The sequence below is a fragment of the Trachurus japonicus genome, chromosome 13 (assembly GCF_045865225.1).
Source record: "Trachurus japonicus isolate A0001 chromosome 13, Traja_1.0".
Classification (NCBI taxonomy): Eukaryota; Metazoa; Chordata; class Actinopteri; order Carangiformes; family Carangidae; genus Trachurus; species Trachurus japonicus.
This window is the reverse complement of record NC_140919.1, coordinates 30,891,851-30,914,476: the sequence shown is the minus strand read 5'-3', so window position 1 is coordinate 30,914,476 and position 22,626 is coordinate 30,891,851. Positions and strand designations below refer to the sequence as shown.

General features: G+C 40.8%; 1 protein-coding gene and 1 non-coding gene across 5 annotated transcripts; one reads left to right on the top strand and one right to left on the bottom strand.

Annotated features, from left to right (window-relative positions):
• Nucleotides 1-8,961: 8,961 nt before the first annotated feature.
• Nucleotides 8,962-9,034, bottom strand: trnak-uuu (transfer RNA lysine (anticodon UUU)). The gene has a single exon. It is a non-coding gene; the product is annotated as a tRNA-Lys (tRNA).
• An 817-nt stretch (nt 9,035-9,851) lies between these two features.
• nek3 (NIMA related kinase 3) lies at nt 9,852-14,909 on the top strand. Of its 4 annotated transcripts, none has more exons than XM_085795928.1 (14): nt 9,852-9,900; nt 10,061-10,184; nt 10,613-10,706; nt 10,822-10,919; nt 11,012-11,095; nt 11,437-11,504; nt 11,607-11,693; nt 12,029-12,083; nt 12,373-12,573; nt 12,848-12,962; nt 13,159-13,326; nt 13,417-13,548; nt 13,701-13,818; nt 14,313-14,909. In XM_085795928.1, the coding sequence occupies exons 2-14, from the start codon at nt 10,068-10,070 to the stop codon at nt 14,416-14,418; spliced, it is 1,443 nt and encodes a 480-aa protein (XP_085652054.1). In that variant the 5' UTR covers nt 9,852-9,900; nt 10,061-10,067; the 3' UTR covers nt 14,419-14,909. The 4 variants fall into 4 exon arrangements, with proteins under 4 accessions (XP_085652054.1, XP_085652055.1, XP_085652053.1 ...); XM_085795929.1 differs by having other exon boundaries at nt 9,852-9,904; XM_085795927.1 differs by lacking the exon at nt 9,852-9,900 and having other exon boundaries at nt 9,988-10,184.
• Nucleotides 14,910-22,626: the final 7,717 nt, after the last annotated feature.

Below are 22,626 nucleotides of genomic sequence, written 5' to 3'. Positions count from 1 at the left end.
GCGGGGGTTTTTGAAGTTAGCAGCTTGTTTGAATACAGAAAATGTAATCCCCAAACCGGGCAGGCATATTTTAGTGAAGGAGGATTTTCTAATCTCCTCAGTATTAATAGTGTCACTCTTTACCTTTTGAAGCACATGCACACTAATACATGTTTCCAAACGCCACCTCTATTCAGCTGGAGAGTGGGTGGAGCTATCTTTAGAATTACACTTACAACAGCATCTTTTTCCCAGCAGGTGAAAACCATAGGTGATAGCAACAACAATGTCCCAGTAAGACGTGACAGCATGTGAGTAATAACAGAGCCCTGGAACCAAATCAGCCACCATTTATTCTATCACTTACACTTGTGCTATTGTATAAGTGTCTTCTGTGAAAAAAAAAAGGGTCTGTGATAAAGTTGTAATTTCTCCTGTCTGACATGGGCGACAAAGCTAACAAGAGGATGTCGATAAAACATCATGTGCACATGTTCACACAATCCCTAATGAGCCAAAATCATTCAGATCACCTCAGAGGGTTTAACATGGCTGTGCACGTTGTTGATGGTAAAATGAGATTCTCAAATATCAGGCATACATGGACAAACTGCAGGGTGTTGTGTATCCCATGCATATAAGTCATCTGCATGCAATAAAGCTGCAGGCTACTGTAAATGTCTGGACCACTGCATAAATAGCAGATGTCAGTATTCCAGGCTACAGAATTAATAAACATTAAAATCTCGAATGGCCTCCTTCCTCACTCTCACTCCTCACCATCCCGTCATCCTGTCATCTCCTCCAGGTTATTTCCTGCTAAGATAAGAGTATAGCACTGACAGGAAAATGAGCAAAAGTAACAAAATAAGAAAACAGAAAAAATAAAAAGCTGGTTTCCTCCCACAGATGCCTTCCTTGTGTGCAGTTAGCAAGACCGTAGGATGTAGGCCTTTCAAGCTATTCAGGATTATTTCAAAGCCTGCGTGAGACCTGGCTACAGGAATTTTATAGTTTCTAAAGACCAAAAGTACTGCCTCACAAATTTCTAGAGAACTGAAATCATACCTCTGGGCGCAGTCTCAAAGAAAGAAAAAACACTGAGCCTCTCTAAGGTTGTGCAGAAGGCGCAGTTTCCATTCAATGCCGAGTGCAGTTCCTGAATGGAGTTCTGTTGCACTATTTTAAATAAAAAAGAAACAACCTCACAGCTTCCCTTTTCTGGGGGAACATAAACCCCTATAGAGATTGAGCATAGCAGACAACCAACAGAGAAATAATTGAGGACCCCTTGGAAGACCTCATGCAACGAGACAGCGATATACAGTATGCAGAGAAGATGCAAGAGCAGCTCCTATCAAAACTGTCACAACACTGAGCCTCTGTTCAGTGCAATAAACTCTGCAATCAACCCTCTGCACTCCAAAAACCTCTTAGGAGACACACTCATTCTTTCTTCACAGACTCCCGGTTGCACCATTCTTTAATGCTGTTTAAAATTGTTTCAGGCCCATTTTTCCTAATGTTTTTTAAAAATATGTTCATCACCTTTCTCCAAACTGATGCTCAGCTGTGCTCCTCTAGAAGCTGTTTGATAGAGTTTATCCCGACATCTTATCAGTCATAAACAGCTCTCTGGACACTGGTACCAAGTTTCAAGCAAACAGTATCTCAGCTCCAACTTAAGAATCCAGCATCGATGCCTTAATCCTCCAACTATACATTCACGTTTAAACTGCTGCTTCCGTTGAAGTTAGTTTGAGCCAACTGATACTGATAATGAGAGATTTCAATCTCTGGGTGACCTTGTAAACTAAGACAACACATCACAAAGTAAGTCATAGTGTCTGATGAACTGTGGATGAAGATCATTGTAGATGTGTTTGCAAAAAAAAAGAAAGAAAAAAAGCAGTGTTTCTTAATAAGATTGAATCAAATGTGAAATGTCAAACAGCTCAGGGTGACACAAGGTTCGCTAACTGCCTAGTCTGGCCAGTGAAAATCAGTTGAAATTCAAGCAGCTAAAGAGATTTTTCTGAAGCGTAAGTAGAGTCCAAAATACCCTTGCAAAAATTCCTCATGGTAAGAAACCAACTGCAGTGTGGCTCTGCTACCTCAGGTTTTTGAGGTAGCTTAATTTCCTCTGGCACTTTTTTGTGTTCCCGTGGCATTTTTCCCTGCAGTATTTCTATGGTACTTAAGAAATCTGTGTGGTATTCTGGGACATTTACCACAGGATTGTACCACAGGTTCTGCTGTAATTTACCACATGTTTGCACAAGTCTCTCAGTACTGGAATAGTAACACAACCCTGCAAACATGAACACAGAAAGTAGCATAGGAGTTGTGGCACATGGGGTGACCTCCATCACAGAGACTTTTTTTTTTTACATTAAGAAAGAACTATAAGAATTGAGTGTGGCCTGAAATGTGACTGCACTGGGATAATGAACATCACATCTTATAATGAAGTGTGTGTCTGTTGGTTTTTGTACTCTTCTGCATTCTAGTGGACAGATTTGATGAATGCAGCTTTAAGGTATGTCCCATTCAAAAAGCATGAAGAAAAAAAAAACAGTGTTTCTTTATCTTCAGCTAATCCGCAAAGTCATTCATTCTTTTGTCTATTGTTTTGTCACCTTCTTCTAAGCTTTAAGACAAACTGATGTCCTGTCTTTAATGGAAGATTTGTTTAAATTATGCCTATTCTTTTGATCACATGTCTACTTTGTAAACTCAGAGAGAAGCCTTGAACAATCAGATGCATTAATTTTTGAAGAGCAGTCCAGTACGCAGCAGGTCCAGAGTGTGATGCACACCAGGAAGGAGAAGCTGTTGGACTGTTAGGTATCTGATAATCATGTTAAGAAGTCTTTTCTGATCTTTGCTGTTAAGGTTTCTGTCACTGTCGCCTCTGAATGAAAGCATGAAAAGCCTGGCTGATCTACCCCACAAAGCCTATAGAGGATAAACCGATAAATAGCTCTGAAGACAATGAACCGAAAAATAGAGGCAAGGTGACAGTGTCCAAAATAATTATCCGGGGATCAACATATGCTCTGATGATAAAACTTGTTTTTATGATGCTCAAAGGTAATCTTAGAGTTCAGATAAACTTTTGGATCGTCCCACAAAGTGACCTTCGCCGTCCACAAAGTGGCTTCACTGACACAACTCAACAGACTGATTGTTGCTTTGATTTGTCTCTTTAACAGCTTAACAATCAGGCTTTCGTTTCAATGCAGTAATATTGAAATGTGGGCAGTGATTCAAGTTTGAATTCAGAGTTTGGAACCAGGCTACAATTTCACCATCTCCTCTGACAGCTTGTTTATTATATCGGTGGCACAACTCTGGACACAAATGCTTACTCCTCACATTTTTCTGTTTTCATCATCTAAACTCTCACAGGGTATACTGAAATACTTAAGTCCCAATTACACTAAAATATGTCATCTGGATAATGGGACCTTACATCATAACAGTATCCCATAGACCTACATATTATTAATATTTCTATCACATTTATCCACTACATGTGATTCACCTGCTCTCAGACAGGGGTTTTCCAACCGTCCCCAGAAAGGACCTATGATGACTTAATGTTAAATTTAGATGATGTGTGGAACACATTGAACATAAAAATTTAAGTGAAGCTGTAAAGTGACAGATTTTACAACATGGGGGAGCTTCTCTGAAAATATTTGGACATCACAGAAGGTCATTCATGCTGGGTTTCCGCTGCCTTTATGGGCACCTGACCCAGTTTCCTGGTCCCAAACTTCTCATTTGAGAGTTAGCAAGCTGCCATGTGAATAAGGCATCATAGGCCTACTTTTATATTCTCTTTCAAGAACATGACTGAACCTCAGGTTGTATAATATAAAAGCGGTGATATCGTTAAAACAGGTGTAAATTCAAACAGATATGAATAAATAACTAATTGAGGCAATCTGTATGTCAGCTGGATTCACATGTGAACCTGACCTCATGGAGGACTGAGAAACCCCAACACTAGAGACTCTTCTTGTCGTTCAATTTTGAATTTTTATTGCCCCCCAGCTGCTTCATGTCGGTCATGTGTCATTTTTGAAGTGGCACAAATGAGAAAAGATGCATCACAGCATGTAACTGATAGCCCATGTTATGATGTGCATTTAAATGCTCTGTCAGCAGCCCGACCACCACATCACCTAACTGAGCAGAGGGTTAAGCCGCTGTTTGGGGTTAAAAATACAATGTGATAGAAACATCATGTCTCTACCATCAGTTTACTGTTCTTAAATAAATAAAACCAAGCTGTATGCAGCTTGACAATACAATTATTTGTCTTTGGAAATGACCAGATGGAGGTTGGAGGTGGCCAATTTTCTATATTTTCCTTTAAATTAGTAATGAATTGATGCAAAGCAAAGAGCCCCTTGCTGTCATGTCTCATGGAAGTTGACTCAGAGTGTATGTAAATACAGTTGATACCCATTAGTCACTATAAGTTGAGTTGACGTTTGTACGGGGCTGTTCTCATCTAAATAAAACATAGACTAAATGTATTTTTACAGCTCCAAGAACACACAAAAAAATCCATCATATTTCTCCCCAAAACAGTTTGTGCAGCACAAGCCATGAGCTGTATACAAACTGTTGCGCACCATGTTTAATATTTACCTCATTATTAGGGCCGCGGGCAATCGCACCGGGCACTGGTCCCAACAGCTATGAAATAGCTGCAGGGACCAGTGCCCGGGCGAAGCCCGGGCACTACTGTTATTGTGTGGATTTTTTCTTATTATTCTCCTTCCTCTTCCGGACGATTTTCGATTCGCTACTAGACAAATTATATATCAAAATGTGCGTCTTGATCGGGATCGGTATGCTATTACTTTTCTCAACAGTTTACGAATTTTTCGCGACGTAGTCGCGAAAAACTGCGCAAAAATTTTGCATGTAAGTCAATGGGACGGGCGGAAAAAAAAGAGCGAAAAAGACCAATCATTGGAGTTTAACAAACGTCTACTGCTCAGGCATACTTTCACCTAGAGACTCCATTTAAACTTTAAACAGTAGACACAAGTCTTGTGTATTGTCGTATTACTCCACGTTTTGATAGGTCATATAGTTTTTGATCAATCCATTATCAATGACCATGATCATTTTTGGAGAAATTATGAGATTATAATGGGTGTGTATTGGACAGAATGTTCGTGTCAGAGTGCGTGACATCATCGGTTAGAGTGGGAGAGAGTGAAGAAACATTCTGTATTTTTTCTGGATAAACTGTCAGCACGGCCACAATTTACACTCTACAGACATAATTTTTTCAGAATTTGTAAGACAAACTTGTTATCTCTCATGTCATGTGCTCAAAATATCAGAGAGACTTACAGAATTGACAGAATCAGCCTCTGAGTGCGGCCACGTCTGTCTCTGCTCCTCATTGAGTCCAATACAAATATTTTCTGAGAGGAGCAGAACGGCCTGATGTTTTAAAACTGCCAGCGTCGCCAAAATATTTACTGTAGAAACACCAAATCGTACCGAAATTTTCATTAAGTCCTTAGAGCAACGTTGATCTGTGTTTTGTTCTGATAGGAGTTACCGTTTTGTCATGCTAAGCCTAAATGTGAGACCGGTGCAGAGGCAGAAAATGGCTGTTTTTCTCCACGTTTCTGTCTGTCTCAGCCTGCGGGGGCCCCTATCGCCGTGGTAACCTCTTTGATCCTCAGGCCAGAGCTCGTTAACTTCATAAACAATCCACCTGGCGCTCGTTTAAATGTTTATAAACACAGACACAGCTAAATCAGACTGACACAGGATGCAGCTACTAACTAACTATGTGTCAAGTCAGTCACACACACACACACAGACTCTAGAACCAGCTTCATGTGATTACAGTCACACACACACACACACACACACACCTTCATGTGATTAAAACACAGTTAACGTGCAACAGAATTTAAACTTAAACCATGATTTAATCTGGTTTTAAAGTTAAACCTTGTTGGTGTCACACACACACACACACACACACACACACACACACACACACACACGCACACGCACACACACACACACACACACACACACAGGTAACCTAATGTGGTTACAGCTCCTCCATATCAGTGCTTATAGAAAGATGATCATGTGTCTGTCTGATCAGCTCTGTCTTGACCTTAAGATCGTGGGTTTGATTCCCATGTTGACAGAGATGGCAAAATCGGCAGTAGCCCCGCGGCCCATTCAAAATTTCCCAAGAGGAAATTTTCTAGTTGCCTTTATTTTTCTCCTGTGGAAGTACTACTTGCTGATAGGTGCAACCATAATGCTGCCCGGGAGCAAGAAACAGGAGGTAATGAGGCAAATATTAGACATTTGGACCCACTGCACAGTCATTTGGCTATGAAGCACTTGGTTTATGCTGCACAAGATGTTAAGGGAATTCGTATGAAAATTAAAGGAACATAGGGTGGATTCGCCTAATGTGGGACACTGCCTAATGTGGGACACTTAAGCTTAAATGGGTGTAGGTCTTCCTATTCACCACTTTATTTTCCCATGATCCATTGCGTCACACCACCCCGGAAGTCGGTTGTTTACGTAGCAACAGCTACCCATAGCGGCTAACGTAGCAACCGGACATCCACAACTCTTGCGATTGGCTTTATGGTCGTTACAGGCTCCATTCATAAAATCTTTAACTTTCCTTGAGTTGTTTGTGCATCCAACAACAGCACATGTCGTACCGGAGGACATTCTATGAACTTGTAATAATAATAAAAACACTTCTAAGACAGACTGCTAGGCTAGCTCCATTCTGCTTGAAGTGAGACAGAAGTGCGAAACCGACTTGTCGGTGAATTGAGTGTCATGGCGACGCCCAGCGGCGTTCTACGGAAAGTGGTGAATAGCAAAAGAAAGTTAATGTAAATGTGGTCTCACACAAGCTGTGATATTGCATTATCAAAATCACATGACATCTCAAATGTCCAATCATAGATTTGGGAGGGAGAGCCTTCAAACCGGAGGCACCCTGTGTGAAGACCACCAAAATGCTAGGTACTTAGGGTTTGGACAAAAATAATGTTACGGCCATAATTTATTAAAAAAAACAAAATTATTGCAAATTTTTGTCAAAATGTGTTTATAATATGTTGATGCATTAAAATATATCTTAATATGGTGTAACCATTCTCAATATTTAGAATTTTGATCAACATTTCTACTGTCCCACTTTAGGAAACATGCTTTCCTAAAGCGGGACAGGTGGTTGTTCCTAATGTGGGACAGTGCTTTTCCAGGTAAAACTAATAGGTTGAACAATAACAATGGTTGTTTACATGGCTTTATTGTTATAATGCATTGTTTTGAATATTTTACAACAAAAGAAATTAAATTATTAACTGGAAGTGGTGACTGTTAAAGGGGTAAATGGCTCTGATTTTTCTTTTCTTTTTTTATCCGTATTGAAAATGGTATTGAGTATCGAATATTTTCCTTAATATCGATATTGAGTTGAAAATGTTAGTATCATGATCATGATCGTGACAATTAGTGCCAGTAAATGTAACTGTCCATCTGATTGGCTCTGGACAACTGCAGTGTCAGAAGGTCAGAATCAAGTTGGTGCCACAGGAGCTAAAAGATGATGGAGACCAGTGTATCGATGGAGAAGGGACAAATTTGGAACACAGAGACATGCACGGAGAATGTTAGGATAATCTCTGGCCATTATAGCCCCCCCCACCAAAAAAAAAAAAAAAGTAACTAACTTGTACTCTGAGTAAATTTTAAATGAACTACTTTTTACTTTTACTTGAGTAGATTTTTACACCAGTACTTTTACTTTTACTTGAGTAAAATTTCATCAAGGTAACTGTACGTTTACTTGAGTAGATTTTTTTGGTACTCTTTCCACCCCTGATAATAGCAATGCTATAATCATGGTTTGAAAAAAATTGGAATAACATAAACTTGACATGAATGTCAGGTCTGTCTGTTTCTTTCTCTGACTGATATTGCAGAGTGCAACGACCGGGAATCGAACCCTGAACTATTAGGGCCTTCCACTCTCAAGATGATGTGTAGCTAATGTTGCAAAACAATCAGGGAAGAAAAAAAAAAATGCTAATATGAATTGATTCAGTGTTGAAAACAGTTGATGTGTCAACCTTTGTTACCACTCACAGATACTATTTTGAGAAACACTCAAGAGGAAAATCATGATATTTTAACATAGCCTACATGATGAGGGGTCACTGTGGTCCACCAACTAGAGCCCCCCCCTCCCCGACACCAGTGGCCCCTCGATCATCCCCTCCCGTACCTCTCAGACTGACTGACTGGAGATAAACGTAAGTGCCAGGGATCTGTTCATTACACTGGGCAGTCTCACTGACAGACCTTACGAATTAATCTGTCAATGAACACGGATGGATGGATGGATGCTAACCATGATGCTAACATCAGCTAACGTCAGTTTCTAACTTTAGCAGTTGAGTGATGTCTGTGATGCCTAGTTTACTTAGCACCCCTCCTTTTTTTATTATCAGAGGCACATCTAATTAGACGAGTAAACGTTTTGACATTAACTTTAAAGTTGGTGGGGGGTTTTTCCCCCATTTCATTCAGTCTGTGTCGCTGAGCTGGTTTAGCTCGTTTTTTTGGTTTGTTTAAAAAAAAAATCTTTTTCGGGACATTAACTTGTAACAAGCACCCTTTTCATTTTTACTCATTCGGCGTCTAATAATTTATCTAATTCCCTTCCTTTGTTGGGTGGTTCGCATAATGTTTATTATGGTGTTTAACTGACTGAGGTGTTAGCGACAGGCTCATTGTTCTTGCACTAGCGCCACGTAGGGACAGGAATCTGTGAACGTACGGTATTTTATCTACCAGAGTGTTAGGTTTGTTGGGTTAGGTCAAAAACAGTAGAACTATGTGTGAGTTCGCTGCTGTTAATTTTTTCTCAGGAAGAAAATTGTTCGCCCGAACAGGGACTTGAACCCTGGACCCTCAGATTAAAAGTCTGATGCTCTACCGACTGAGCTATCCGGGCTCTGGCTCTGTGTGACGGTGAGTGCTTACACAACCTTTCCATACAGCGCTCTGGGTCTAACCAGAGGAAAGCCGCAGGAAAGCTTGACCATGTAGTGTTGTACTGCTGCTCGACTGCTTTTCAATCATTACTAAACACTTTACCGCTGCCACCACCATGGAGACTCGACAGGCGGACTCTGTCGCCTCTCTCCAGCTTTTTGTGTGTGATGTGTAGCTCTGTCAGGAAAAAAAGCATCTCTTAGCGCACATCGAGGTCAATACATCGCGGATCACCAACACTGACCCGGACCACTGTGGGTCAGGTTTTCAATTTCCCTGGCAGCAGATTAGGTCAGCAGGCAAGGGAGAGAAACCCGGTTCTGGTCTGTAACGTTACAGCCTGGATCCTGTTCACTGTGTGCTGAGTTAACATGGGCTGGGGTTTGGGCTGCCCAAACTCAGAAGATTATTATTTAATCTTTTGAGCAGATTAGTCCAGGAGGAAGATCGTGGAAAAAAACAACACAATGAGTAACGTTAGGGCCTGCAATATATTTTCGACATTTCAACATTACATCATAAATAGAGAACACATGCAGCAAATAAAAGAAGACATTTTGAAATTGATTAGATAATCACGTAAACAAATAGGCTACTTCCATGAAAAACATTTAGACTAGTGTAATCAGAGAGCAAATTATTTTAATAGTTTCGAGATCGTTAATGAAACTTCCGAGTCTCGATTTAGGGTTTTACAGTCTATGGTTTAGAGCTTTTACAGTCTATGGTTTAATGATCTACTGCCATCTCGCGGCGACTCCGCGCAGTACAGGTGCGTCTTATCCTACGTCATGCAATAATAAGGAAGTAGCGGCCAGCACGAGTGTAGGTAGATTGTTTTTGTGGTTCTTTAGCATTCTCTCACATTTGATTGATATTTGATTGTGGCTGCTGATGAGTAAAATCTAATTTAATGATGTAAAGTGGGGCCTCTACCGGCTCTGGTGTCTTTATCATCTGTGGTGTCTCTGTGTGTTTTGTGTAGGGGCTCCATGGAGACATACTCACTACTGAGACTCATCGGTGAGGGGTCATTTGGCCGAGCTTTGTTAGTGCAGTGTAAACGCACTCAGGAGAAGTATGTGGTCAAGGAAATCCAGCTCCCAAAGGTTTGTGCAAACATGTTGTACTGTATAATGTAGCTTAATCCTTTCATTTAAATTTCTTTCTTAAAAAAAAAAATATATATATTATATTCTGCTTGTGCTTGTATTGTAAAAAATATATATATAAACAATTCAGAATACACATAAGCTTATGTATATGTAGCTATGTTGGAGCAGGGCTTGGTATTGGAAAATAATAATCACCATAATAAGACATTAAAATGCTGGATTTTCACTGCTACTGTACATGTATGGAGAAACCAACACGCTACAGGATTTGAAACCAGACTTTTCTGTTATTGTCTGGGGGTCGAAAGTTGAACTATTATTTGCACTGAGCAGATAACGTACTAGATTGCAGCCTGCACACAAACATGGAGGATGTTTACATAATAAGAAATACATTTGTGCTTGTATTTGCATTTTTATAGAATCAGTCCAAACTGGAGAATTCACGGAAAGAAGCCATTCTGCTGTCCAGAATGAAACATCCTAATATCGTGGCCTTCAGGGAGGCATTCGAAGGTAATCACACACATGACCCCTCCGTCAAAACTTATTACAAGGTGTTTGGACCCTTGTGACATATAGTGATTATTATTTGGATTGCAGAATAGGCAATGTGATTGTTTTTGTTCAGCTGATGCCCTCCTGTGTATTGTTATGGAGTACTGCAGTGGAGGAGACCTGCTCCAGAGGATTCAGCAACAGAAAACTACGCAGTTTTGTGTGGATGATGTAGGCATCAACTTGCAACTACTCTTACATTTTTATGTCCCGGTTTTTTGCCACCCCCTTTAACATGTTGTTTAACTGATTATTTTACCCAGATCCTGAGGTGGTTTGCACAAATGTGTGTTGGTGCAAAACATATCCACGATAAAAGGGTTTTGCACAGAGATTTGAAGTCCAAGGTAAAGTAATCTTTAAAACATCAGCGTTTGTTATTACTAAATATGTTAACATGTTTTGCTTCAAGTCTAAAAATAGTTGCTGTCATAAAGATCTTCTCTATATTTTCTGTCTGACTGCAAAAGAAGTCAATAACTTATAGTTTATTGGTTGGTTGCTTGTTGAGAGAGTCTCATCAGCAGGAGCGCTGTGGAGCGAAATGAACAATGATGAAATTGCTGATGGAGATATGATCACAACATTATCTCCTACTTAATGCATAATGTCATCATTTTACCGCACTTGGCTGCTCTTATTCTGGCTCAATGTTTCCTCATCATTTCCCTGTCATTTCCTCACCCAGAACATTTTCCTGACAGAAAATGGGACAATTAAGCTCGGGGACTTTGGGTCAGCGTGTATTCTAAACAGGTAGAGGAAGACGGTGGCAGGAGTTGATTGTTTTCCAATTGATTTGACTTGATTTGCTGCTGTAACCTTTAACTTCCCCTTATTCCTTTTTTTGTGTTGCAGCTCTAAGGCTCATGCTCATACCTATGTTGGGACGCCATATTATGTGGCTCCAGAAATCTGGGACAGCATGCCATACAACAATAAGAGGTAATACTAAAATACGAATCAACCTTAAAAACTATAGATTTGGTAAATATTTATTCTATAGATGTTTTCAGAATATCTAAAGAATGTGCAAATTAAAATATTTGCAAAAACATACTGTTTTCCCTCAGGCCTGATGTTACAGTATGTCAGCATAGTGTCAATTAATGCACAAACAAACAATGAGGAATTTTCAAAACAGTGCGTTTCCTCAGCTCAGAAGGTATTATGTAACTTGTGCGTGGGTTAACTAGTCTTGTGTGTCTTCGACCGCGCCAGTGCATGACGAATGTCTGCTGTGAATGAATAACAGTCTCTTATGTTCCTGTGCTCTGCAGCGATGTGTGGTCTTTGGGCTGTGTTCTCTACGAGCTCTGCACCCTGCGACACCCGGTACTTCCCGTCCTTTTCTCCCTATCTCTCTCTCTCGCTCTCTGCACCACGGGTTTGAATGTGGGCCTCTCCTCAGATACTGTGTGATACAATGAGTCACTGTATGAAATACTTCTACTGTGATCTTAATGCACAGCAAGGCACTGCGAGTCATTATTGTTGTGCAGTGATGGAAGCTGAGTATCTTCAGCTGAGTTAGATTATCTCCTGTGTATTTTTTATGGCTCAGATGTTGCAGTGCGATTTTGTTGTCCTCAAAATCCTCACAACTCAATCTCGTGTGTTCCAGTTCCAGGCGTCCAGCTGGAAGAGTCTGATTCTTAAGGTGTGTCGGGGTGCGTACCCTCCTCTCCCCAGCCACCTGCCCTATGAGCTGCAGTATCTGGTCAAGCAGATGTTTAAGACGAACCCAAAAGACAGGCCGTCCCTGCACACCATCCTGACCTCTCATCGGGTTTGCAAACTCCTGCGTCCACATTTTCCCTCCCAGGTAAAAAAAAAAAAAAAAAAAAGACCCGTTTGCTCGCGCTTCCTGTGTGGTAACAGTCACTCCGACACTCGAAACTGTGGTGATTTTTACGGCTGCCCCATCCATCACAGCAACATACTGTCAGGACTTGGTGTCGGAGTGAGAATTTAAACTCTTACACAACTTCCCCAGCTGTGATGACCCTTATGGAATCTGACCTTTGACTAGTTGCTGTTAGTTCAGATGGCTGCAGGGCTCATGCTATGTGTTTGATTTACTGCTGAATCGTTTACAGGTGATAGAGACAGAGGGGCAGGGGAGGCGTATGGGTCGATGGAACAGAGGAGAGGGGAAGAAGGTGGTCCATCTTCTAGGAGAGAAGAGTTTAATAAAAACATCAACATTCGAAGGTAGAGTTCACATCAAAGAGACCATCATGAAATAAAGGACATACTGCTGCCATAACACTGAATCTTTTCTAAAATCTGGTATGAACTTGCATGTGGTTGTCAGTGTGAAAACAAGCAGGTTTTTTTTTTTATGTTTTCATTGTTTTCAAACAAAGAATTTTAACAGAAAAAATTCTGAAATGACTGTTCACCCCAGGCACAGAGTCAGCTGAAGGTCACTTTGACATCAGAGAGCTCGGCCAGAGAAAGCAGTGGGCCGCTGCACCATCAGACACAGTGCTGCAGGCATTGGCCAACGCCAGCCTTATGTCATCTGACAGCATGACATCAACCAGCCAGAGCCTCACAGGTTCCACTCATGGAAGTATGATATACACCACTAATGTTTCTTATCTCTTGAAAAGCATAAATATCATAAATATTAGAGTTTTTTTTTAACCTCCGTGTTTTTCAGATGTCTTAGAGGAGCCAGAGGAGAGCAAGCCGAGGAGACGATGGGTGAAGGATCCTCCTGAGAGGCTGCTGAGTCTGTTGGAGAAGGTTCAGCTGAGTAGAGCCTCTAGCACGTTCTTGATAAACAGAGCAGGTCTGTCTGAAAATGAGTCCATCCTTTGTCATTTGAATAAAAGAGGCTTAGCTACTGACTGAAAGAGTCACTAAAGGGGAGATTTCAGTTTGTCCCAGTGTAGCAGCTAAGCAGTAAATAGTCCTCTGTGCTGTTGTGGTTTCTATTAACAGGTGACGACCTGCTGATGGGGCCCCTCTCCCAACCAAGGGGTGATGCCATTGACGGCCCCGAGCCGGAGGTGGCCATAGATGAGGACCGTCTGGAGCCACGCTCTGATGATGAGGATACGTAAGTGATCGTGGCTTATTGATATGTTTAGCATAATTTTACCATAAATCATTCCTAAAGTAGCTTAAAGGGCCATAGCACAGGCGGTTTGCACTGGTTTATCCCTGTATGTATAAGATTGGGGAAGGGCTGGTGTGTTGGATGAAAGTTTTTTTACACAGTGTGTAGGAGTTTGGAATGGAAAGAAGTAAAAATAAAATACTGTCACATTATATTACATTAACTTATATTATATGATAACATTATATTACATTTACTTATATAATAATAATACAATACTTTGTATATCCTAAGCCAAGAGTGTGAACTGTAAAGCAGATAATGTAAAACTGTATTCCCATTTAAATCACAATGAAGAGGATGAAAGAGTGCTGTATGATCCCAGATGGATCTGATGAATGTACAGACAGTACTGCATTAGCGCGATGTATGCGTGACCCCTTCTATGAAAACAAAGATAAAAATCTATTGTACTGTATGTCTTCTCTTCACAGAGACTTTGAAGAGGAGTCTCCATGTGACTGGATAGATGAAGCTGAGAAAATGTTTTCAGAACATGAAACCTTCATTCCTCCTCCTCCTCAGCTTTCACTATCATGACGACATTGTCAACATATACATCCGTTTGAAAATGCTAATGGTTTCCATGTGCCAAAATAATACGAGACCATGTGTCAATTTTTATATAAGATTATGAATATAATCACACTGCTGCAAGAAAACACTAAAATGTAAACTGAACTTTGTTCAATTTGTAATTTTTACTTAAAGATGATTGAGATGTGTCTTTGCTGTCTCTCATTTGATTTGAACATCTGCTGGGAACTGTTCAGGTTACCAGTGATAACATTCCCAGTAGCTCCAGGCCGTCTGGAAGCTCCTATTTGGCTTGTCGGGAAGGCAGGAAATATTATAGACTTAGAGCAGATGGGTCTTTGTGGGGTCACACCATTTTGAGCCCACTCCCCCCCACCTTTTGATGTCCTTTTCCTGTGTAATATCAAAACTAGACTAAACAATTTGAGTCTCTGGTCTTCTTTGTGTTTCATTCTTTCAGTGAGACACTAACAAAGCATACATCTACCCCACTTAATCTGTTGTTCTTAATTTGCCGTGACCACAAGAGAGAAGACACACCGACATGACAGTGCTGGTCTTTCCTACAGTGAACATTGACTATGTGCCACTAGGTGGAGTTGAAAACACTGATGTGAACCTTGCAGAGTGGGAGTGAGTGACAACAAAAGCTCCATTCTGGTTTCGATTCAGTTAAACATCAACCAGACAATCTTTTCAAAATCAAACATCAGAGGTTGTCAGATATTTCTGTCAATTCTTGTACTGCTTACATATGAATACAGGAGATCATGTTCTAAGTGCGACCATCTTAAAATTACTAAAGCCATTTACTGTAGCATGAGGGAACATGTAGAGCCTGTTATGCTCTTTGTTTTGCCAAATTCACATCTCAACATAACAGCAGTGTAGAGTTAAACCTTTGTGACTGTAGGGAGATCAAACCAGACTCCACCCATGGCAGTTTGGGCTCAACAGGATACAGATACTTCTAACCCTTGAGTCAACAAAACCATAATGATGCTGATTCACCAACAGTCACACCAGGAATGAATTATCCAGCTGCCAACCGTTCCTGCGCTACAAGAAGCCTCCCATTGGCTGACAGGACGCCTCTCCACTACACATGAGTCTTTTGCCAGATATCTGCCCATGATGTGTTTTATTGAGGAAGCTCAGGGCTGCAGCTCGCCCCTTATCTTCAAGCCACACTGAATCCCCCTCCAGGGTTCATACTCCAGCCCCCTGCTTCTTAAAAAAAAATTATTGTTACTACGTTTCCTCTTGTACCCCCATCTCAATGTTCAGGAAAGATATAAATACAGTTTTGTAGCATAGCTGAGCTACCATGATAGGAGAGTCTCCCATCAATGTCTATGATGAACTATGCAGTATCCTCATGTCATTGTGCTGTAAATATATATGTGAACCGAGCATCAACATACATCAAACAGTGTTAAGCAGCAAATAATAAGGTTGTTGATTGTTTTCCTGCTCTTAGATAACACTTCAAGACACTTAGTTTTTTTGTTTGTTTTTCTTTTACACTGGTGTGGTGAACACATTTCATTCAATTTGAAAAAGGGGTTGAGACATGTTCATAATCCATTCCTAATTCCAGGTGTGAGCAACAGGTTTTTTGAATAGCCCTGTGCAGGAAGGCTCAGCTTACATGCACATTTGATGTACAGGACATTATAGTGTTTACTTTTTTCCCCCCTTATTCTTTCTTGTTCCTATTTATAATCTGTTTTAGTTTGGCAAGGTAGTAGTTGGAACCACACTATTACCTCTACTTTTTTGTTTTACTTATTTAACTTCTACTTGCTCTTGTGTTTTGGTTTCTCAAATTAGAATATCATGGAAACGTTAATTTACTTACAGTAGTTCAAGTAAAAATAGTGAAACTCATATATTATGTAGATTCATTAACACAGACTGAAATATTTCATGTCTTTTTTTCTTTTAATTGTAATGATTATTACTTACATTTAATTAAAACCCCAAATTCAGTATCTCAAAACTTAGAATATTATGAAAAATGTTCACTATTGTAATGTAATGGTGTCACACTATAACTCAAAAGACCTGCAAAGGTTTCCTAAGCTTTTAAATGGTCTCTCAGTCAGGCTCAGTAGGCTACACTATCATGGGGAAGACTGCTGACCTCCATGATATTCTAATTTATTGAGACATGCCTATAAATCTGATAGACCTGCCCCTCAAGAAGAGCACCGTCTGTTGAAATCACACCATATAATAAGGCTCAAGAGATGACACTGTGGTTCTCTGGCACAGTCTTGACAGAAAACTGGACATTATAAATGAGTGAGACAGGTTTGCTGGTTTGGATTAAAACTGCTGGGTCAAAGGTGACTGACTCAAAAAACAAAACATAAAAAAATCCTGACTGAACAGTTTTATGCAATGCTCAGAAAATATAGAGGCAAACACTTGCATGGATGAACTGGGGCTTCCTCTTGCAGGAAGGATGTGAAGTCGTGTCTGTTGTATCTCAATGGCTATAAATGAGTCAAGAATTTTTTTTTTTTCTTTGAATGAATTACTCTCTCTGACATTGTTATGTTAATAAAAAGGTTTCCAGGTCAAAGAAAAGAATATAAAACATTAATTTTAATGATCTGACTCATAGCTCTGGTTAGAACGTGACGTACAGTATGGGAGGGGATGTTCCCCTTGTCAATCTCACAGGTGTTTGTTCCTGTGTGACCTCATGTTCACGCTTTATGCTACCTCTATTTGCACGAGTAAAACCACATCGCTTTGCTGGTCCCGCTGTATAGCATTTCCTCTGTGTTTTCTCTGTTCATCTCACTTCACCTCGCTCCCTCTGAAACATCCTGTATTTCAGCACACGCTCGGAGTCACACCGAGGTTACATCTTAAACCCCCGGCTCGGACATCTAATCTAAAGTGCTTCATTGATTTTCTTCCTGCTCATCCTGGTGACCTGATAGCAAACAATCAAGTAACTTCCCCTCTTATCAAAATGATGCACAAAAGGCCTTTAATTTTGTCTTTTTGGGGGAGAGATTGTAAGTTTGACACCTCAAACCTCAGCTTCTGTCATCACCGGTGAAGTATTGGCACTTGTTAATCTCTGTTACCCTTTTGTGTATGTCAGGCTGGCTGTTTTTGTGGCCTAATTTTTGAGCAGCCTCTGTTTCACTCAGGAAGTGCTCTGCAGATGCAAGATGACCCAGTGATCTCTGTCTGGCTACTGACAATGATACTGATCTTTCACTTTTCTTGTGCAGGACAAGCAGAGGGAGCCTTCACAGTTCTATTGTGTGTTTTAAATGTTACACTACATTAGTTTGTGTACTATATTTGAGTTTTTAGAGGACATTTATAGCATCAGTGACCTCTAACAATGAAACCTGTTACCATGACTCACCCACTAAGGAGAAGTGTTTCACAGGGAGCAGCTCTTCCTGTTAATAACAAGGCACTTAGGCACTGCAGTTGGGAGTCTCTTTGCAACTATAAATATGGGAGCTGTCATTGTTATGATTATTTCAAGCCCTCTGCAGTGACCCGCCATTGTCTGCAGCCTGTGTTTTGTTGCTCTGTAAAAGACAATAGAGGCTGGTGTGGCCAATCCAGCTTTGTCGTGGAACAGCACAATTCATCAGCTGCTCAAAGTAAAAAAAGAAAAAAGAAAAAGAAAAAATATATAAAAAAGAAAGGTCAGGAAAAGTTAAATTTGGATCCCATTTCATGAGGGACAGTGCAAGCCCTGCGCATGTTACCGGGCTGTTGCACACTTTCAAACGCTGCCGGTTTGTGGCTCACGTGTCTGATGATTCCTGATGGGCCGGCCCACCTTTGGGGAGACTGTGTGGTAAATTTAACCAAAGGCAAAATTTCCCATTTGCTACTCATATGAAAAGTGTAATTAAATGAAAATGAAAATGAATGAAAATTAGATCTTCATTAATTCACCCACTGAGTTTGACACTGATTCATTCAAGCTTGACAAAGACACTGAAATAGTTCAATCTCCTGCATGATGTCTTGTGATTCTGTGCTGTTAGTGTTTATATCTCATTAATCTTAAACAGCACCATCCACACTGCACTAGTTCAAACAAGAAGGAAAGATCAGTGATAAGTTAATGGTTAAAGGATGTATCAGTCATGCCACTTCTGTGTTGTGTGACTTGCTGAAACAGAATGGCTGTTTGAGATGCGAATGATGTTTCATGTTTTGGTCCATTTACTAAAGCACACATACTTTGTATTGCCAGCAATTTTGTCAAGAACATGAAGCTGTGTATACACCACTGAAGTCTTATGGTTGTATAAGCACACATGTTCCAGTGTTGCAGATATTCTAATTTTGTTAAAGCAGCCATTGGCTTACATTCATTGCCATGTGGCATGGAAATAATTGCATACCCCCTTGAAGCTTCTGTTGTTAATTGAAAACAAGCGAAAGAGGAAATTCTATAACTGTATGATCACCAGATACATCTGTAACTAATTATCACAGTCTTCCTGCTCAATGGCACCTCTGATGAGAGAGGAATTATCTTGGTCTTATCTGCCTGCTACATGGGGCTAATTTCGTGGCTTGTTTTAGGATGATGCAGATAACCTTGGGGGTATCAATGACCCGTGTCCTTCGCACCCTGAGGCAAGAGTTTCAGTAAATAAACTAGGTGTCTCTTCAGGACCCTCTACCAACAGGACGTGGAGGTCATATTTTAAGTGTCCCATCTTTCAGCTTGAAATGCAACATGCTGTGTTTACTCAAGAGATATAATAATTCACTCTTACAAAATCATGACCTTTTAGAGTAAACAACCAATATGATAGAATTTTACTAAGAGCTGTGGTTTTGGGACGAGGGTTAGGGTTGAGCAGATGTTGACATCGACTTCCTTCAAACAGTGATCTTCTGTGGTTAAGGAGACTGCATTCTGCTGAAGACGAGAAGCAGAGGAAGAGGAGAAGTATTGTGTGGTCTGTGGAAATTCCTCATGGGGAACATGCTGACCTGAAGGCTGACCTGTAAGCGTCAGCTTTTATGTGTGGTTGTGCTGTGGAGTGTGCTATGGGCGTTTGTTTATGAGCCTGTTCTTTAGCATTAGTGGGGGCCCGGGTATCACTAATCCTGCCTTGTGCTTGGTGGAGCCACTGTGTAAAACTCGATAGGTAAATTTCAGTACAACTTGTCCTGATCAGCTCTTTACTTATTGTACAGTTTAGTTTCAATTTCAGGTAGTGAAGGTAGGTAGTCATCCAGAGTCGCATGTGCTGAACATGTAGGTGAGGATTCAGAGTTTCTGTAAGAGATAGGAATATGGTAGGTTTTTTTCAATGTGACGATATGCCATTCTAATGTATTAATTTGATTTTTTAATTTGAACTGACTTGATCCTAATACTGACTATGTCACCTTATGGGACAGTGAATGATCAATTGCACATCACATTTAAGTATCTTACATCTACAATGAAGCTAAAAACATAAAGTAATGTGATCTTAATGTGCTGCATACAGATGACATTTTAAAAGGTTTTATCCTATCATCATTTAGCACATGGGTGCTTTGACAGGATACATGGGACATGTGGCTGCTCTGGGGTTAGAGCCAGTGACCTCTCCCCTCTCTCATGAGACTGTCAGTCGCACCATGGGCTCTCCTCTCTGGGTAGAAGCTGTAGCTACAACAGAGGATTAACGTGTTCACAATGGCTGCTCGGACATTGTTTAAACCTCCCAGGAGTCTCCAGAGGGAGAACACCCACTTGAGGAAACCCCAAATGGTCCCATCAAGCAGAACTCACCAAATCTTTATGTTTTTTTTTTTTCTCCAACAGACTGTGACACCATGTTCAGTTAGGCAGAAACACTCGAACTGAAGAGTGTGTGTACAGTGGTAGTATGGGGGGTGTTATAGTCGGAGTGTGACCAGGAAATAAATCTGTCAAACTCCAAAACATGCGTGCAACAGTGTGTTTCATTGTGTGTTAGTGTTTATGGGAATTCCGAGTAGGATTCACAGGAACTGATTTCCCCAGAACAGTCAACCACTCTTCCCGCAAGTCCTGTCTCATGTTGGAGCTTGTGGCTTCTCGGTTTGACATGGACACTTCTCAGGTATTTCAAAATTTTAGATGACATCTTCTTAACCAACCGACCCACCCACGCACACACCCACACACCCCCCTACCATTTTTTCCTGTTTCCAATTCTTACTGTTAAATGTTTTATTTTTATGTAAAGCACATTGAGTTACCACTTGATATGAGATGTGCTATAAATAAAACTGCCATGCATTGCCTTACCTTACCTTGCCTATACCAACCCACACTAGTGAAGTAAGTGTTACTAATTAAAATCTGCACCAACCACACTTTTCTCAATTTGAGCCTGTATGAATCATCTGTCAAATCTATCTCCATCTCCAATTTGTTGTTGCTGTTGACAGGAAATTCTTGGCTGTTTAAGCAATGATGACATGCTCCAACCAACCACCAAGACAGGCATGCAGGTCGTCAGGTGTCTCGTAATTCTTCCCTTGAGGTGAGGACTCATCTGGCTGATGAAGAGTGAGAGAGTGATGGGCATTGTTGACAGACTCTGTTCCAATGTGGTTTCAAAATGTCCTACTTTCATTTCACCACTGAAATGTTGTCATACTAAATGAAACCACAATGACCTTTGTGATACTTTAAAGTTGAGCACTTTCACGTTCAAAATGCATGTTTTTGTCAACGCCACTGTATCCCAACGAAGGGAGTGTTTTTATTAACATGCTGTTTATGCTTACTGTTTCATTCTGCACATGTTATGCAACCAAAAGCTAATCTGGTCAGATATCCCCTCCAGGACCTGATAAGGCCTGTTTATGGATGGAGGCGACAGAGAGTTAAGGAGGATTACATGTGACTGTTGGTGCAGTTATTTAGTTTACCTCCCTCCTTGCAGACACTGAGTTCATTCCACCACTGGTTATTAGCTCGGTGCTGCCACTGATTTTTGGAATGAGTGGGGCTGTTGTGCGAGCACAGGCAAGATGTCTCTTTTTTTGTCAAACCACTTCCTGGCGAATGATTACTTAACGCAAAGTTCTGTCTCCGGCATTGTGTGCTTTTTATTGTTTCTCCTTCCCTAGTCACGAAAGCTGTCTTGCAAGCGAGTACTCTTTGCCCCTTGAGAGTGGCAAAACTTTTTATAGAACAATAATAATACTTGTTTACCCCTACGACCAAGGTGGGACTGTAAATACCAGATATGTGGAATGGGATTCTGGCGTTACCATGGGAAAACGGTGCAGATATCTAAATGAGCACTAGCCACATTAGTGTAATAACAGCTATTTCCTCTTGGTTGATTCCCACCCCACCTCCCTCAGACCCATTAAGCAGGATAGACGCTTCCTTTGTCATGTGATCCAAAGCTGTAGAGTGTGCCTGAGGATGAGAAGACTTCACCCCTTACCCACTATGTCCAACCAACTCCTGAAAGTTTGCACATACTGGGGTCACAGTGCCCCAGCAGAGAAATTCATCCTGACATGACTTCTCAACACACCAGAGGATCTCTGCTCACTTGGGACTGACACAACTTCATATAGCAGCCATTAAGAGGTTGAATGCAGAAAACATGCTGTATTTAACACAGGGGAACAGGGACCTAATGCTAAAAGTTCAAGGTTAGATCCAGGCTTGTTGTTGTCTGTAGTAAGACTTGGAGGATGGTACCGACTGTGACGATCCTGATGAAGACAGCCTCTCAGACAAAATATGCGCTGTGTTGTGTGACCTTGAAGGACTCATGCTCTCACTTCAAATTACCTAGCCTATAATATGATGTATATCTACAAGCTGATTTGAGGAAATGAGGTAGATAAAGCCACTCGTAAAACTCTTGTTAAATATAGAAAAAGTTATTTTTGCAAAATCACTATCTTCTTCACATCACTTGTGCAAAAAGAAGAAAAAAAAGAAAAAGACACAGATCTGCGGTCCACCTCACACTGAACAAGAATGCTTTGATGCATCTGAGATTACCGGAGCAATGTAGAACAGAATATATGTGATGACAACCAGTGCAGCATCTGTGTTTTCTCACCCTGCAGTCTGCTGGGAAGAGGAGGTCAAGCTGATTAGATAACTGTTGTGTATGCAGGGGAGCCTGCTGGGCTCACGTGAGGGGTCCGATCCCTGATACATGTGTGCTTATACAACCATAAGACTTC

Excerpts from the sequence above, each read along its gene's own strand:
- nek3 (XM_085795928.1), top strand. The coding sequence starts at position 10,068 with ATGGAGACATACTCACTACTGAGACTCATCGGTGAGGGGTCATTTGGC. Across the intron at positions 10,707-10,821 it reads CTTCAGGGAGGCATTCGAAG|CTGATGCCCTCCTGTGTATT; the intron begins GTAATCACACAC and ends GTTTTTGTTCAG. Across the intron at positions 11,694-12,028 it reads ATGCCATACAACAATAAGAG|CGATGTGTGGTCTTTGGGCT; the intron begins GTAATACTAAAA and ends TGTGCTCTGCAG.